This window comes from Pristis pectinata, chromosome 11 (genome assembly GCF_009764475.1).
Source record: "Pristis pectinata isolate sPriPec2 chromosome 11, sPriPec2.1.pri, whole genome shotgun sequence".
Taxonomy (NCBI): Eukaryota; Metazoa; Chordata; class Chondrichthyes; order Rhinopristiformes; family Pristidae; genus Pristis; species Pristis pectinata.
In genome coordinates this window covers 35,020,119-35,034,858 of record NC_067415.1, presented here as the reverse complement: position 1 = coordinate 35,034,858, position 14,740 = coordinate 35,020,119, and the positions used below count along the sequence as shown (strand labels likewise).

General features: G+C 38.3%; 1 protein-coding gene across 2 annotated transcripts in view; it reads left to right on the top strand.

The window, feature by feature from the left end:
• LOC127576305 (cytoplasmic dynein 2 heavy chain 1) overlaps positions 1 to 14,740 on the top strand; it is a 380,433-nt gene that overhangs the window by 7,432 nt on the left and 358,261 nt on the right. For both annotated transcript variants that reach the window (XM_052026810.1, XM_052026809.1), the window contains exon 2: positions 7,952 to 8,156. In XM_052026810.1, the coding sequence (XP_051882770.1) occupies positions 7,962 to 8,156 (195 nt within the window). In that variant the 5' untranslated portion in view covers positions 7,952 to 7,961. The remainder of the gene's footprint in view (positions 1 to 7,951; positions 8,157 to 14,740) is intronic.

The following is a 14,740-nucleotide window of genomic DNA, read 5'->3' as shown; positions in this document are numbered from 1 at the left end:
CCTGTACTCACTGGAGGTCAGAAGAATGAGGGGGGATCTTTTTGAAACCTACCGAATATTGAAAGGCCTGGATAGAGTGGATGTGGAGAGGATGCCTCCAGTAGTGGGAGAGTCTGGGACCAGAGGGCAAAGCCTCAGAATGAAAGGAGATCCCTTTAGAACAGAGATGAAGAGGAATTTCTTTAGCCAGAGGGTGGTGAATCTGTGGAATTCGTTGCACAGATGGCTGTGGAGGCCAAGTCATTGGGTATTTTTAAAGCAGAGGTTGATAGGTTCTTGATTAGTAAGGTTGTCAAACGTTACAGGGAGAAGGCAGGAGAATGGGGTTGAGAGGGAAAAATAAATCAGCCATGATCGAAAATTAACAAATTTTTGCTGAATGCCATCAACTTTTTTCTAGTCTTTGCATCAAGATTGATTGAACATGTAATTGATGAATCGCTTTTTGCTTTCACCCACATTTCAGATGTAGCTCTTGATATAGGATGAGTCTGTTCAGCAATGGTCAACCAAAACATTAGTAAACAAGTTTGCTTGGCATTATTTTTAAGTTTCTATATTCAAAACTAATCTGAACACTTACAGTTTTAAAATATAGTTTTTTTAAGCTTTTCTGTGCTGTATATTTTCCAGGCAGGAGGTTGATGAGGTCCCAGGCCAGCGTTCTCAAGCTAGCTGTTTTAATGACACCAGCTGATTTACCTGTTAAATTTTAATCCCTGAGCTCTTCATATCCACTTTGTGGTGTTGCTGAGATCATTATTCACAAATACCACATATATGATTTATGACATGACTGTTTTTCTCAAATTAACATACCATACTTTAAATGATTTACTGTTTATAGTTTTTGCATCAAATTAAATATAAAAGAGTTTGTATTGGGGTAATTCCTTTAAATTCTCAATGAGGATTATTTCTAGAAAAAATTTGTTTCTCTGATGTGCAGAAAATGCCTGCCCATTAGTTCCATAGAATCATGAACAGTGTTTACAGAACATAAAACAGTTCATCTTGTCTGTAATGTTAGGGCAATCCAGAACTAATCTCAATATTGCTTTTAAATGTATGTTCCTCCATTTCAATTTTTTACTAATTTCTCCGTACAGGATGCAAAGGTTTGTACTGCTGTGATATAGCATGTTACAATAATGCAATGTGATTATTTTTGTCCTTATCTCTCCAAGTTTTTGGTGATTGTTTTACATTGATGGCCTCTTGTGATTAACTTCCCAGTCAGAATAAATAGTCTTGCCCTGTTCACTCTGTTATCTCCTTCCCTTTAGCAGTTTAAATGATGCCAGTTTTTACTTCGTTATGGCTCTATTGGTAGCACTCTTGCCTTTGAGTTATAAATTTATAGGATTGTTCAAGTCATGGAACTTGAGCACAGAAATCTAGGCTAATGCTGCAGTGCATTACTGAGGGAATTGAATTGTTAAGAGTGCCATATTTCACAATGAGACATTGAACAAAAACTTTGCCTGTTCTCCCAGAAAGTGTGGTTCCCACCACACTTCCCAAAAAATTGTGCAGGAATTATTCCTGGTGTTCTAGCTGATACTTATTCGTTAGCTGGTATTACTAAAATGATTTATCTGGTTGTTATCATGTTGATATGAGCTGCAAATTCACTGGATTTCTTACATTACTACAGTGATCACACTCTAAAAATACTTCATTAGGAGTGAAGTACTTTAGGATGTCCTGAATTATGAAAAGCAGTGTAAAATTGCAAGCTTTTTGTTTGTCTTTGCTTGTTCTTTTTGAGCCACAGCTTCCTGCCTTTTATCATCCTATTGAATCCACTCTCTGGGCACTCTATGACTATAAGGTTATATCCTGTTATGGCGAACCCAAAACTGCATATCTGTGTGGGCAGTCTAATAGTTTGTAAGTTCATTGTTACTGATCTAATATTGAACTTGATTGCTCCATTTCTAGAGCCTGAAATTCTACAGGTCTTGTTCTTACAAGTTTTTGGCTTTCCCTTGAGTGTATTTTCCATTTCATTTGCCAGAATGCATCACCTCACAAGTCATCCACATTAAACAACAACAATCACTTCTCTACCCATTCTAATAAATTGTATCAGTCTTCCTAAAATAGTGTGCAGTATTCCTCACTATTTACTAAATCTCCTACTTCTGTGTTGTGACTGATCCTACAACCAAATCCAAAAATAGATCCAGGTCTGACATTGTATGGGGGGTAAGGGTGGGATGGGGAATGTGTCACTTCCATTTAAGTTGGGCTGGATTTAAAAACAAAAAAAGAATGGATGAAGTCTGTGCTGGCAGTAAGTGGCAACCAAGCAAAATTTATATTTGGTTTTCAGAATGCTGCATGTGGCTTTCAAAATGCATGTCATTTAGACTGCTGATCAAACTCATTTGTCTGTGAGATGCATTGTTCAGTGGCATGATCATAGTGGATGAGAAAACAGAATAGTAAAAGCACTTGTAGATATAGAGTGAAAAATAAAAGCTGTGTGCAATTGAATGAAAGAAAGGATTTTGTTTAAGAAACAACTAAGGGAAATCCTAGACCAGTCTGTAAATATTGCAGCATTAGTTTTTCTGTAATTAATGGCAAAACTGCCATTAGTTTTCAGGGCATCTATTTTGTAATGTATTGCAAATAACATTAAAAAAATTCATTTATGACTACTGGAGCAATATAGATGTCACTGACAGAAGTTCTAATCTAAAATGAAAAGACAGCATGAGGATGTCTGAGGACCATGTTGAATTGAGTGGGTAGTACTCCTGTTGAGTGAACATGCAAAAGACCCCCTGCAAGGAGGATACTATCCTCACAACAAGTATTTAAGAGGTTTTTGGAACTTACTTGCAATGTGCAATAAGTATGGTGAGTGTTTTTTTTTGAAAAAAGCTATTATCCTTGATGAAGGCCCTGAGATATGTGGCATTTCAGCTGCAAGTTCCCTGTTTACATTTTATGATGGTGAGAATGAGGATGGGAGTAACACTGTAACAGCCAACATAGAAAATGTGCATTTATGGAATTACTCCTCTCTGGCAATATTGCTTCAAAAAGCTCTCATCGCAATTGTAAAGTCATGTGAGCTACATGTTGAAGCTCTTGCATGGTTTGAAATTGTCTTCCTCTAATTTTAGAAGGTGTGGGATCTCTGCCATTTGTTCGACACCGATCAAGGCTGTCCTTTACTCAGATTCTTCTGAGGAGGTAGTTGATTTCATTATTCATGCTGGTGCTTTAGTTAAACATGCTCAGTAGCTGAACTTTGCAATCGGTCAGGACATTCAATTAGCACTGAAAATGATTCCATCAGTCATGATCTCTCTCTGGTTTTCTTTTGCCAAGGGTGTCAGTTGCTTAGTTAAATACTGAAGACTGTTCACAACATCTCTTTTAGGCAACAGATCCTCTGAAGTGAAATCCCTCAAACTGAATAAACTGATAGTTTCTGAAGAAAATAGGTACTTTATAATTATACCAGCTTAAGTTTGTGTCAGAGAACTTTCTTCCTTAGAATCAATCAAAGCCCTAGAAAGTGAAGTGACTCGTGCAGACCTGGGTTCAATCTTGAAATAAGAATTAAGCTACACTTCAACAAAAATCTGTAGAAGGGTTTAGTGATTATGGGCCTGAAGCCTATGCTCTATGAAATTTTCAACCAATCAATGTATGTAAAAGGCTTGAAGCATTTCTTTTCCTTTTCAATACTTATTAAGAGGCAGGCAGCTTTAGCTAGTTTAAGGTTAATATGCAAGTTTTTGGCTCTCTAATTAAGAAGCAATTTTCTCAATCCTTTAAAGGTTACATTTTTAATCTTTAACTGTTTTGCATGAGAAGATCGAGAGGTGCTGCAGAATTGGTTCATGAAATATTTGCTCAATCCAGCCCCTACAAATCTAAATAACACATCAGTGGCATTCTGGAGAGTGCAAATTGTGGAGTGAGTTAATCAGCTTTTGTGTCATAAATGATTGTGAAGAAAAAGCACCAATAAAAGTGTATGCCACAATTTACAATGGGTTTTCTGAACCTTCTTCATTTTAAATGTGAACATCTGGACTTTATTCTTGAACCTTATATTTGTAACTAAATGTAGATATTTTATTTATTGTTAAGTATATATTTTAAATACAGTTTTGGTGGAATCAATGTTGAAGAAAAGAGAAGCTGGGGCACAAGCAATTAATACATTTTATTAACAACATTTGCACATTCAAATTCATATTTCAATCTGATTGCACTTGCAGACACCAAAAATTTATATATTATTTTCTGAGTTTCTTTTATAACTAGATACTGATGGTGGCATAGCTAGCCGAGCTTGCTGCCTCAAGCTTCAGTCACCCAGGTTCAACCCTGATCTCTGGTGCTGTCTGTACGGAGTTTGCACACTTTCTCTTTGACTGTGTGGGTTTCCTTTGGGTACTCTAATTTCCTCCCACATCCCAATGACATTTGGGTTAGTAGTTTCATTGGCCCATTTAATTTGCCCTGGTGTGTGGGTGAGTGGTTTGTTCTCGGGAGAGTTGATGTGAATGTGGAGAGAACAATGGATTAGTGCAACTTGGTGCTTGATAGTTAGCTAGGATTTGGTGGGCCTGAAGGACATGTTTCCATGCTGTATGACTGAATATTATTGAAGTCTGAAAGAAAAACTAAAACTAAAAAATAAAAATTCAAGCAACATTTTTGTTTCTTATCTCTTATTTGACTCCCTTATGGTAGATTTGAAATGATACAAGGAATGCTTTTTAATAGCATTTAATAGCTTTTAATAGCGTTTAATAGCTTTTTGTATGTGGTATAGGGATCACGATACACAAACCAAAATTTGAACCTGTGAATTGCTCTTGGGAAGATAATATTTGTCCTTTCTCTTTCCCAGTTCTCTGGCTGTTTTCCTGTTAGCCAGCTAGTTTATTTGACCCACGGTCTGTTGATGTAGTTTGTAGTTGTGCCTTCTAAGCCAAGAGCTGGTTGACATTGTCTTTCATGTCCACATTCAGTTTCTCCCATTGAAAGTGGGAAGCCTTCCACCAACCCTGTTGGACTCACCAGGGCAGCACTTTGTAGAAACACCAGAAAAGGCAAAGACGTAGTGAAAACAATAGTCAGTAGGGGGAGGGACAAGTATTATGAGATGAATGGAATGGTTATTGTGGGGTGGCTTTTCTTGTATTATGGTTAAGCATACATTGTAATGATCAGTATTAGAGAAAAGGTAACATGTAGAGTAGAATATTACAATTGCATTTAGAATAGTTCTTCAGTGACAAGAGGAAAGAAAGAGATGGACTAGGTTGCTTTACTATTGCCGCCTCCTTCCTTCAGCTCCTCATGCTCCATGTGAGTTTTGTAGCAGGCCACCATGAATCTTGACTCTTGATTTACCATGAACTCCAGGGCTCGGCCAGAGCAATCCAGCTTGTCGAAGTGTTACTTCCACTAATGGTTTGTTCTGTCACATTTCTTGTATTAGCAGTTTTCATTGTATACATAATGATACCCTTTGCTGTCAAATTAAGAATCTGAGAGGACCATTTAGCTTTTTGAACTTGCTCTACCACTCAGTGATATGACTGATCTATGAACAAATTCCTTATTCTTGCCTTTCTTCTCAATACCATTGGTTTAAAAAAAAGCTAATGTGTGTGTGTGTGAGAGAGAGAGAGAGAGATGCAAAAATGTGAAATCATCTACTTTGCTAGAAAAAAACCAGAAAGGAAGGATATTTCTTAAATGGTGAGAGACTGAAAAGTATTGGTGCTCAAAGACCAGTGTGTCCCAGTGCATAAATCACTGAAAGCTAACATGCAGGTACTGCAAATGATTAGGAATGCAAATTGAGCTTTAGCCTATACTGCAAGTAGATTTGAGTACAAGTATACAGATGTCATACTAAAATTGTATTGGGCCTATTGAGATCACACCTGAAACAACTTGTGCAGGTTGAGTCTACCCTGCCTTAGGAAGACTGTGCTCCCTCTCAGTGCAGTGAAAGTTCACCAGATTGATTCCTAGTACTGGGGGGGGAGAGGCTTGTCCTATGAGGAGAATAAGCAAACCGAGCCTGTGCTCTAGAGTTTAGAAGATTGGAGATGATCTCATTGAAACATACAAAACATACAATAACAGGGATATTGTACTCCTTGACTAGGGTGTCTAGAACCCGGTCACAGTCTCAAAATAAAGGGTCAGTCATTCAGGATTGATAAGAGAAGAAACTTGTTAGCCCATAAGTTAGAGAATCTTAGGAGTTCTGTACCCGAGAGGGCTGAAAATGTTCAGTACAGAGATCAATAAATTCTTGGATGTTAAGAGAATCGAGGCATATGGGCTCCTACAGGAAAATGGTGCTGAAGTAAAAGATCAGGTTTGAGGGGTCAAATGGCTTACTCCTTCTGCAGCTAAAGCATGATGAGAATTACACTTTAAATTTGTAACTAAATGGCATTTTAATATTTAACACACACACACACACACACACACACACACACACACACACACACACACACACACACACACACACACACACACACACACACACACACACACACACACACATTACCGGATCAGTAGTAACGTTTCCTTGCTGACAATCAACAAAGGCACACTTCAAGGATGCTGCTTAGCCCACTGCTCTACTCTCTCTATACTCATGACTCTGTGGCTAGGCACAGCTCAAATGCCATCTATAAATTTGCCGAGGACACCACTGTTGTTGGCAGAATCTCAGATGGCGACGAGGAGGTGTACAGGAGTGAGGTAGATCAGCTGGTTGAGTGGTGTCGCAACAACAACCTTGCACAACATCAATAAGACCAAGGAATTGATTGTGGATGTCAGGAAGGGGAAGTTGGGAGAACACACACCAGTCCTCATTGAGGGGTCAGTGGTGAAAAGGGTGAGCAGCTTCAAATTCCTGGGTGTCAACATCTCAGAAGATCTATCCGGGGCCCAACACATTGATGCAATCACAAAGAAGGAATGCACGTGGCTCTACTTTGTTAGGAGTTTGAGGAGATTTGGTACGTCACCAAAGACTTGCAAATTTCTACAGATGTATGGTGGAGAGCATTCTGACAGGTTGCATCACTGCCTCGTATGGAGGCAGGATCAAAAGAGGCTGCAGATGGTTGTAGACTTAGCCAGCTCCATCATGGGCACAACTCACCCCGTCATTGAGGATATCTTTAAGAGGTGGTGCCTCAAGAAGGTGGCACCTTTCATTAAGGACCCTCATCACCCGGGACATGCCCTCTTCACATTACTACCATTGGGGAGGAGGTCAGGAGCCTGAAGAGCCACACTGAATGTTTCAGGAACAGCTTCTTGCCCTCCGCCATCAGATTTCTGAATGGTCCATGAACACAACCTCGTTATTCCTCTTTTGCACTATTTATTTATTTTCGTAAAGTAATTTTTATGTCTATATGTCTTGCACTGTACTGCTGCCACAAAACAACAAATTTCACAACGTAGGTCAGTGATAATAAACCTGATTCTGATTCTGAACTTCCTCCAAGAGTGGTTGGGGCTAAATTACTTGCCACAGGATTCCACTGGTTTTTCACAACTTGAGATCACAACATCAGTCCAGCTCTGTTTATTTGATTAAAATGTTTTCATTGTGAAGTTTTGCATGAAAAGATTCCTTGAATACAGAGGGACCAATTTCATTTGTAACTTGTTGAATGTGATTGATTAAGATTTCTGGAGGTTTAATTTCTGAGGGACTTTTATTGTTGATCATGGGTCTGCATTTCACAATTTTGAATTTCATTTCTGGCTGCTTAAGAATAGTACTGGTTTTAAATATTTTTTTGTTGGAGTGAAAATTCAGGATGTGTGCATTCTAGTTGATCTTTTATTTTCCTGCTCATTGTGTTCTTCTGTGCAATAAAATTTGGACTTTGGCATCTAACCTTTCTTTAAATTTCTGTTTAAGGAAAGACAACATGCCTGCAAGTCTAGAAGATACAAGAAAAAGCTTCATCCTCAGAACAGCAGGAAATTATTTTGGCATTTCACCATCAGATTCTTTCATTTCATCACTGGGAGACAGAAAAGAATTGAACAATTTTCTGGATGATGGCAATGTGTTTGTTATCTCATTACGGAAATCGGGTGACCAGCTGGTTGTGTGTAATAAGGTATCATTTTATTTTACTTGTATACTTAATGGCATTTAGTAGAATTTCAATCTATATGTCCACAACACATAATTTTCATGTAATTTAGTGCAGAGTTGGTAGCCCCAGTTTCAAATGCATTTTCTGTGGGAAATTGTATGGTGGGGTTCTATCTCTATCGAGGCTGAATAAAGGCATATTGTTAGGGAAGGAGGCTAACTATCCAACTTCCGTTTCTCCAGGGAGTGATTGATGGTTATGTTGGGTTACAAATATGAAGGATGCTCTATTCCCCTGCACTGACATTTCCTAGCTTGTCAAACACAAATTTTACCGGAAATCCACGTTCATTTCTTTAAAAACAAAATAAGTTCAAAAATAATCTTTTTCTTTAATTAGTCTATCAGTTATTTCTGACATTTTTAAGTTGTGGTAAATATTGTTTCAGATCTGAATTGGATGATACTGTACTAATTGTTTAGGGTAAGTTAATATTACAATTTGCATGAACTGAACTAACACTAGCTGCAAGAGAGTCATCGACATAGGAAGCAAAATTCTGCAGTTTATCTCCCACCCAGTGCTATTTTCCTGTCAGTGGAAAAGTTGGACAAAACGATAAGATATCTTTATTGGTCACATGTACATCGAAACATCTTTTGTGTCAAGTGTTCTGGGGGCAGCCCGCAACTTATGGTTTGTAATTATATTTATGTAAATGATTACCAAAGAATCCATTGGATGGGGTTGGATGGTGATATTCCTCCTGTCAAAATCAAAATTGCTTTTTCAGAAACTCACAATGTAAGTTTTTTTCAGTAAATTTTTGGCTAAGTAGTTGCAATTAGTTGGTATTTTCAGTCACCTTCTCACAGGTGGGAAAATATTAACAATTCAATGTTTCATTATTGTACAAGAACAAACATTGCTTAAATTCTAATCAAAGTTGTATTGATATTGCCAAAATTACTGTACAATTTTATTATAACAAACTTATCTGGTCTGTTTTTATCTATCTACCCTTTCTACTGATTTATTGAATCATTAAATGCTTTGCATTTATAGGATGTAACAGATCTTTTGGCTAAAATTTCTTAACTAACAAATAATAAAACATCATTATGAAGAATTATTATCACAGAATAAATTTGATTTTTTGTCACTAGCAGTGCTGCTGCTGAAAATTAGGGATGTGGGGATTGGGAAGTCTTCTGGTGCAAAGTGGGTGACATTTGATGACTCTATTCCATTGAAGAAAATGTACTTACTTAATGAATTCAAGGTGGGAATATATTATGTCTCAGCATGCTTATGTAAAATAGGTGATTAAAATAATTATTTAAAAATGGTTATCATTACTGCAATCAGCAATTTTTAAAATGATTTTATTCTTAGAATACAGCTGATACTGGCAATAACAATATTTATTATTTATCTTTTATTTCCTTTGAGGTGGTGGTGGTAAGTGTTACCACTGGACTAATCCAGTTCCTCTTGTGAAAGTAGGGTATGTTAGAACTTTGACCCAGCAACACTGAAGGAATGGCAATATTTACAAAGTCACGATAGTGTGTGAATTGAAGGTGGTAGAATTTCTTTGTACTGGCTAGATTGTCCTACTACATTGTGAAGGTTGCAGATTTGGGAAATGTTGTTGAAGAGGCGTTGTTGAGTTGCCACAGTTCATTATGTTGATGGCCTCTGCAGGCATGTTGGAGCACCAGTCGAGGAGTGAATGTTTAGGTGTGTTGATCCATTTGGTAGGTTTGTCGTGGATGGAATAAAAACTAAAAATTCTGGAAATATTCAATCAGTCAGGCAGCATCTGTGAAGAGTGAAATAGAGTTAATGCTCAAGGTTGATGACCTCTCATCGGAACTAGGAAAAGTTAGAGATTAGAGAAAATTCAAGTTGCAGTGATAGGCATGTAAACGGAAGAAACAAAATAATTATCTGAAATTACTTGAAGAAAATTGTGAATGCTCAAATGTGAAATTCAAATGCTGATTATCTGAAATTGTTGAATTCTGCTGCCCTTGAAAAGGTATAATGTATACACTGGGAAGATGAGGTGCTTTTCCTCAAACTTATGTTGAGCATTGTTGGAGGAGTGCAGGATCCCAAGGCATAAGATCAGGATGGGAGTAGGGTGGAAGGCTAATGCGACAGTTGACTGGAATCTTGGGATCATGCTTTCAGAATGAAAAGGAAGACCTGCTTTTCATTTCCCATTGTAGAGGAGACCACAATGAGAACAGAAAAAGGAGTATACATCTTGGAAATAGAGCGAGTGAATTACTGCTTCATCTGTACAGAGGCACAGCTCTAGCAGTCCGAGTTTGATCCTGACCTCTGGTGCTATCCGTTTGCATATACTACCTAAGACTGCGTGGGTTTCCCCGGATGCTCTGGTTTCCTTCCATATCTCAATGATTTACTGCTGTAAATTACCCGAATGGAATTGCTCTGAGCGCCTACATAGAGTTAGTATGCTGAATGGTCCTGATAATGGCTATGTCATAAATACAAGTGTGTTTGGGATCCCAGGCAAAGGGCAGGAAGAAGTAAAATTGCAGGTACTGTGAGAAAGTAAGTCATTCTTTATAGAGGTAGAAGAGTAATCTGTACAGTCTCTGGAATGGTAAGAAGAAAGGAAACCTCACCCCTTCTTTTTCTCTCCCCCCCCTGTCTTCCCTTATTCCTGTGGCTCCCTTCTGCTGCCTTGATGACCTGACCATCTCCTCTCCTCCCCTCCTCCATCCTTTATTCCATGGTCCACTACCTTCTCCTACCGGATTCCTTCTTCAGCCTTTTGCCTCTTCTACCTATCACCTCTCAGCTTATTACCTTCCCCCCCTCCCCCACTCACCTACCTTCTCCCTCTCACCTGGACTCGCCTATCACCTGAACTCACCTATCCTCTGCCTGCGTGTGCTCCTCCCCCTCCCCTCACCTTCTTATTCTGGCTTCTGCCCTCTTCCTTTCCAGTCCTGATGAAGGGTCTCGGCCAGAAATGTTGACTGTTTATTTCCCTCCATGGATGCTGCCTGACCTGCTGAGTTCCTCCAGCACTTTTTGTGTATTGCTCCAGATTCCAGCATCTGCAGAAAATCTTGTGTCTCTGTATTACATGGATTCACATGGTTTTCCAAAGCTACATCTTTCATTTGAGTAGAGTTTAAGGAAATTTTTTCCGAAGTGAGAACAAGTTCAGCAAAGCAGAGGAGGGTCTGGTGATGGAAGTAGAGGGGGATTGTTTGGGCCTCCGTTGGAGAATGAAACAAAGCTGGTGAATTATGAAGGGAAGAAGGATTTAAGATCCTAGTGTAATGTACCACCAGACTTAAGGACATCTTCTACCCCACTGTGATAAGACTATTGAACAGTTCCCTTATACAATGAGATGGACTATGACCTCACGATCTACCTTGTTGTGACGTTGCACCTTATTGCACTGCACTTTCTTTGTAGCTGTGATACTTTACTCTGTACTATTATCGTTTTTACTTGTACTACATCAATGGACTCTATACTAACTCAATGTAACTGCACTGTGTAATGAATTGACCTGTACAAATGGTATGCAAGACAAGTTTTTCACTGTACCTTGGTACAAGTGACAATAATAAACCAATACCAATAATGCAGTTAGGACCAGGGGATTAGAAGCTATTAAAGTGATGAAGGATGCTGTGAATATAGTTGACACAAGATCAAACAGGCTGGAAAGAATAGACTCAAGATCAGAAGAAGTATACCATGAGAGAAGAACAAATCAAAATGATGGATCTACCTGGGTAATCCTGCCGTGGATCTTTGGGAGGAGGCATAAACATGGCTGGAGCAACTGTGTGGTTGGAGGATATGGAGGGGAAGATCAATAAGGTAAAAAAGACAAATGGAAATTTTACTGTAGAGAAGAGCATAACTTAATGGTGGCCATTCCTGGAAGAGATGGATACTTTCCAGATTTACTTGTACCAGCGGATTTCTATTATTGCATTAAAAAAAAATGACACTGTGCTCAGATTCAGGTACATCATGGTGGAAGTGTCCAAGTTCAACTACTTAAACCCTAAGATTTGAATCTCTAAAGCTATGGATAGTCAAGATCCCATTAAGCTAGTTCTGTTTCTTCCCTATAGATTATAAATAATTAGTTAATTGTTTCTACAATATAAACCTTTTATACCAATTATACTGGAAGTACTTGAATTTCTACTCTTGGCCAAAAAAGCAAAAACTGCAGATGCTGGAAATCTGAAATAAAACCGGGAAATGCTGGAAATACTCAGGCACCATCTGTGGAAGGAGAAACAGAGTCAATATTTCAGTTCACTGTCCTTTTTAAGTTTCTTTGTCCTACAGGTCAAATACAACCTGTCAAAGACAGCACTTTCTGTTGTTATTAAGCCTTTGAGAATTTTGGATAATGAGACAATAGTTCATGGTTTTCTATCTTGTATCTTATTTATGTAAAGTAACATGTGGAAAAGTGTGAAGTATCTTTAAGATGAGTTGCTCTGTTTCAATTCAAATATTTCAAGTATAACTGTCAATGCTTCATTATCATTGTTTCAAAGACTGATTCAAGAAGATAGGCACCCATTACCTAATTAAGCCAGCCAGAGAGGGGCAGTAATTACTGACATTACCAAACATGGCCATACATCAATAATTAATAGAGAAAAATATTTTGTATGTTAATTACGGTAGCATAGCAGTTAGCGTAATGCTATTACAGCGCCAGCGACCTGGGTTCAATTCCTGCTGCTGCCTGTAAGGAGTTTGTATGTTCTCCCCATGTCTGCATGGGTTTCCTCCAGGTGCTTTGGTTTCCTCCCACATTCCAAAGACATACGGGTTAGGAGCTGTGGGCATGCTATGTTGGCGGTGGAAGCGAGGCGACACTTGCAGACTGCCCTCCAGCACATTCTTAGCAATGTAAAAAAAATACGTATTTCACTGTGTTTTGATGTACATGTGACTAATATCTATCTATCTATCTATCTATCTATTATTACTGTGAAATTTGAATTATTGATTTGTATATAGTCCTAGCAAGTACTTGCTTGGTTTCTCTTTGAAGTGAAGGACTGTCCATATCTAGCTCAGATCTTAAGAGGATAATTTCATTCCCTCTCTTCAAAACTCCCTCTCTTCAAAACTCCCTCCCTTTTAATACCATGTCATTAATCTGCCTTTAAGAAAATCTATACTTCAACCCTGTGTAGTTGTAGTTCATTGCCCCATCTACAACCTTTCATTTTAATAGCCCCTTTTGGGTCAGTGTTCATTCTTCTATTGGACTGTCTCCATTTTGGGTTCTACTTTTCCTAGCAGCAAACATGTCCTACTCAAAGCCATTAATGTTGTTCTCTGACTGCGAGATCATGATACATTAGCCCTCCTTGTCCTTCTCAGCCTCTTTGCAGTCTTTGATACAACATGGTCAACAATATCATCCAACTGCCCTCACTTCATTTCTCTCATCCTCCTTATGGTAACAAGAGCATTTCTAGCAGTGACTTCATTTATAGAGCCCAGAGCTCTATTGGTTTTCATTACCTTGTCCAATCTTGAAAGAAAATCTGTTGTTGGAGGTAGAGTCTCTCAGTTGAACCAGAGAGACAGGCAATGGAAACAACAATTGTGATGGCAGTGGATTTGCAGATGGGGGCAGGTAAAGAGGAATAATAGACCATGATCATAATTATAGATAATAAAATCGTGGAATGTTATGGCACAGAAGGAAGCCATTTAGCTTATTGAGTCTCTGCCAGCATCAGGCACATAGATAACTAGGTACCTTGGTTATGTGTCTCTTGCTGCTTAGAGCAGGATGGAATCCGGACCAAAGGGGTTTGACAAAGTACTTCGTGAGATGATGGTCAAGAGTGGAAGGTTATGTTATATTTGATGGAGAAAATTATGTTAGAAATTAGATAATTATAAATATAGGTGGATAAATTGAAGGTGGACTGTTTGACAAATGTTGAGGAAATGATGGCCTTGAAAGGGAGAAGGAAAGTACCTAATCAAAAAGAAGCTGTTTGTGGTGTTGCAAAAATGGTCAGGTAATAAATGAGCAGCTGCTTTAGAAAGCGGTGTTCTTGAAAGGGATGAGGTTGAAGACTGCAGGAGGATTATAGGAGAGGAACTGCAGAGCAATGAAGCAATATTATAGACTGAATTGGGAACATGTCTGTGTCTTATAACTTTTAAGGCAGCACAACATTGTATGGAAATTAATCAATGCATTATAAAGACTCTGAAGCAATACACACACATCTCCATAAAGACTCTGAAGTTGGTCTTGACATGGTGAACATCAGTTGCTTACATGTTTAACAGGAAATATAATGCTATAAAGGAATGCTTTCTGGGAACAAAACAATACTAACAATAACTATTAACCTTTTAGTAATATTAAGATATCTAAAAGCAATAAATTTTAAAAATGCATGGCACATAGTTGTGAAGTAGCATGTGGAACATGCATCAGATTTTCAAATTTATTTACTTCAAATATCTCATTATTTACTGTTCGTTTTTCATGGAAAGTGTTCTATATGAGAATGTGGTCTTGTAAGCAGAACAGACCT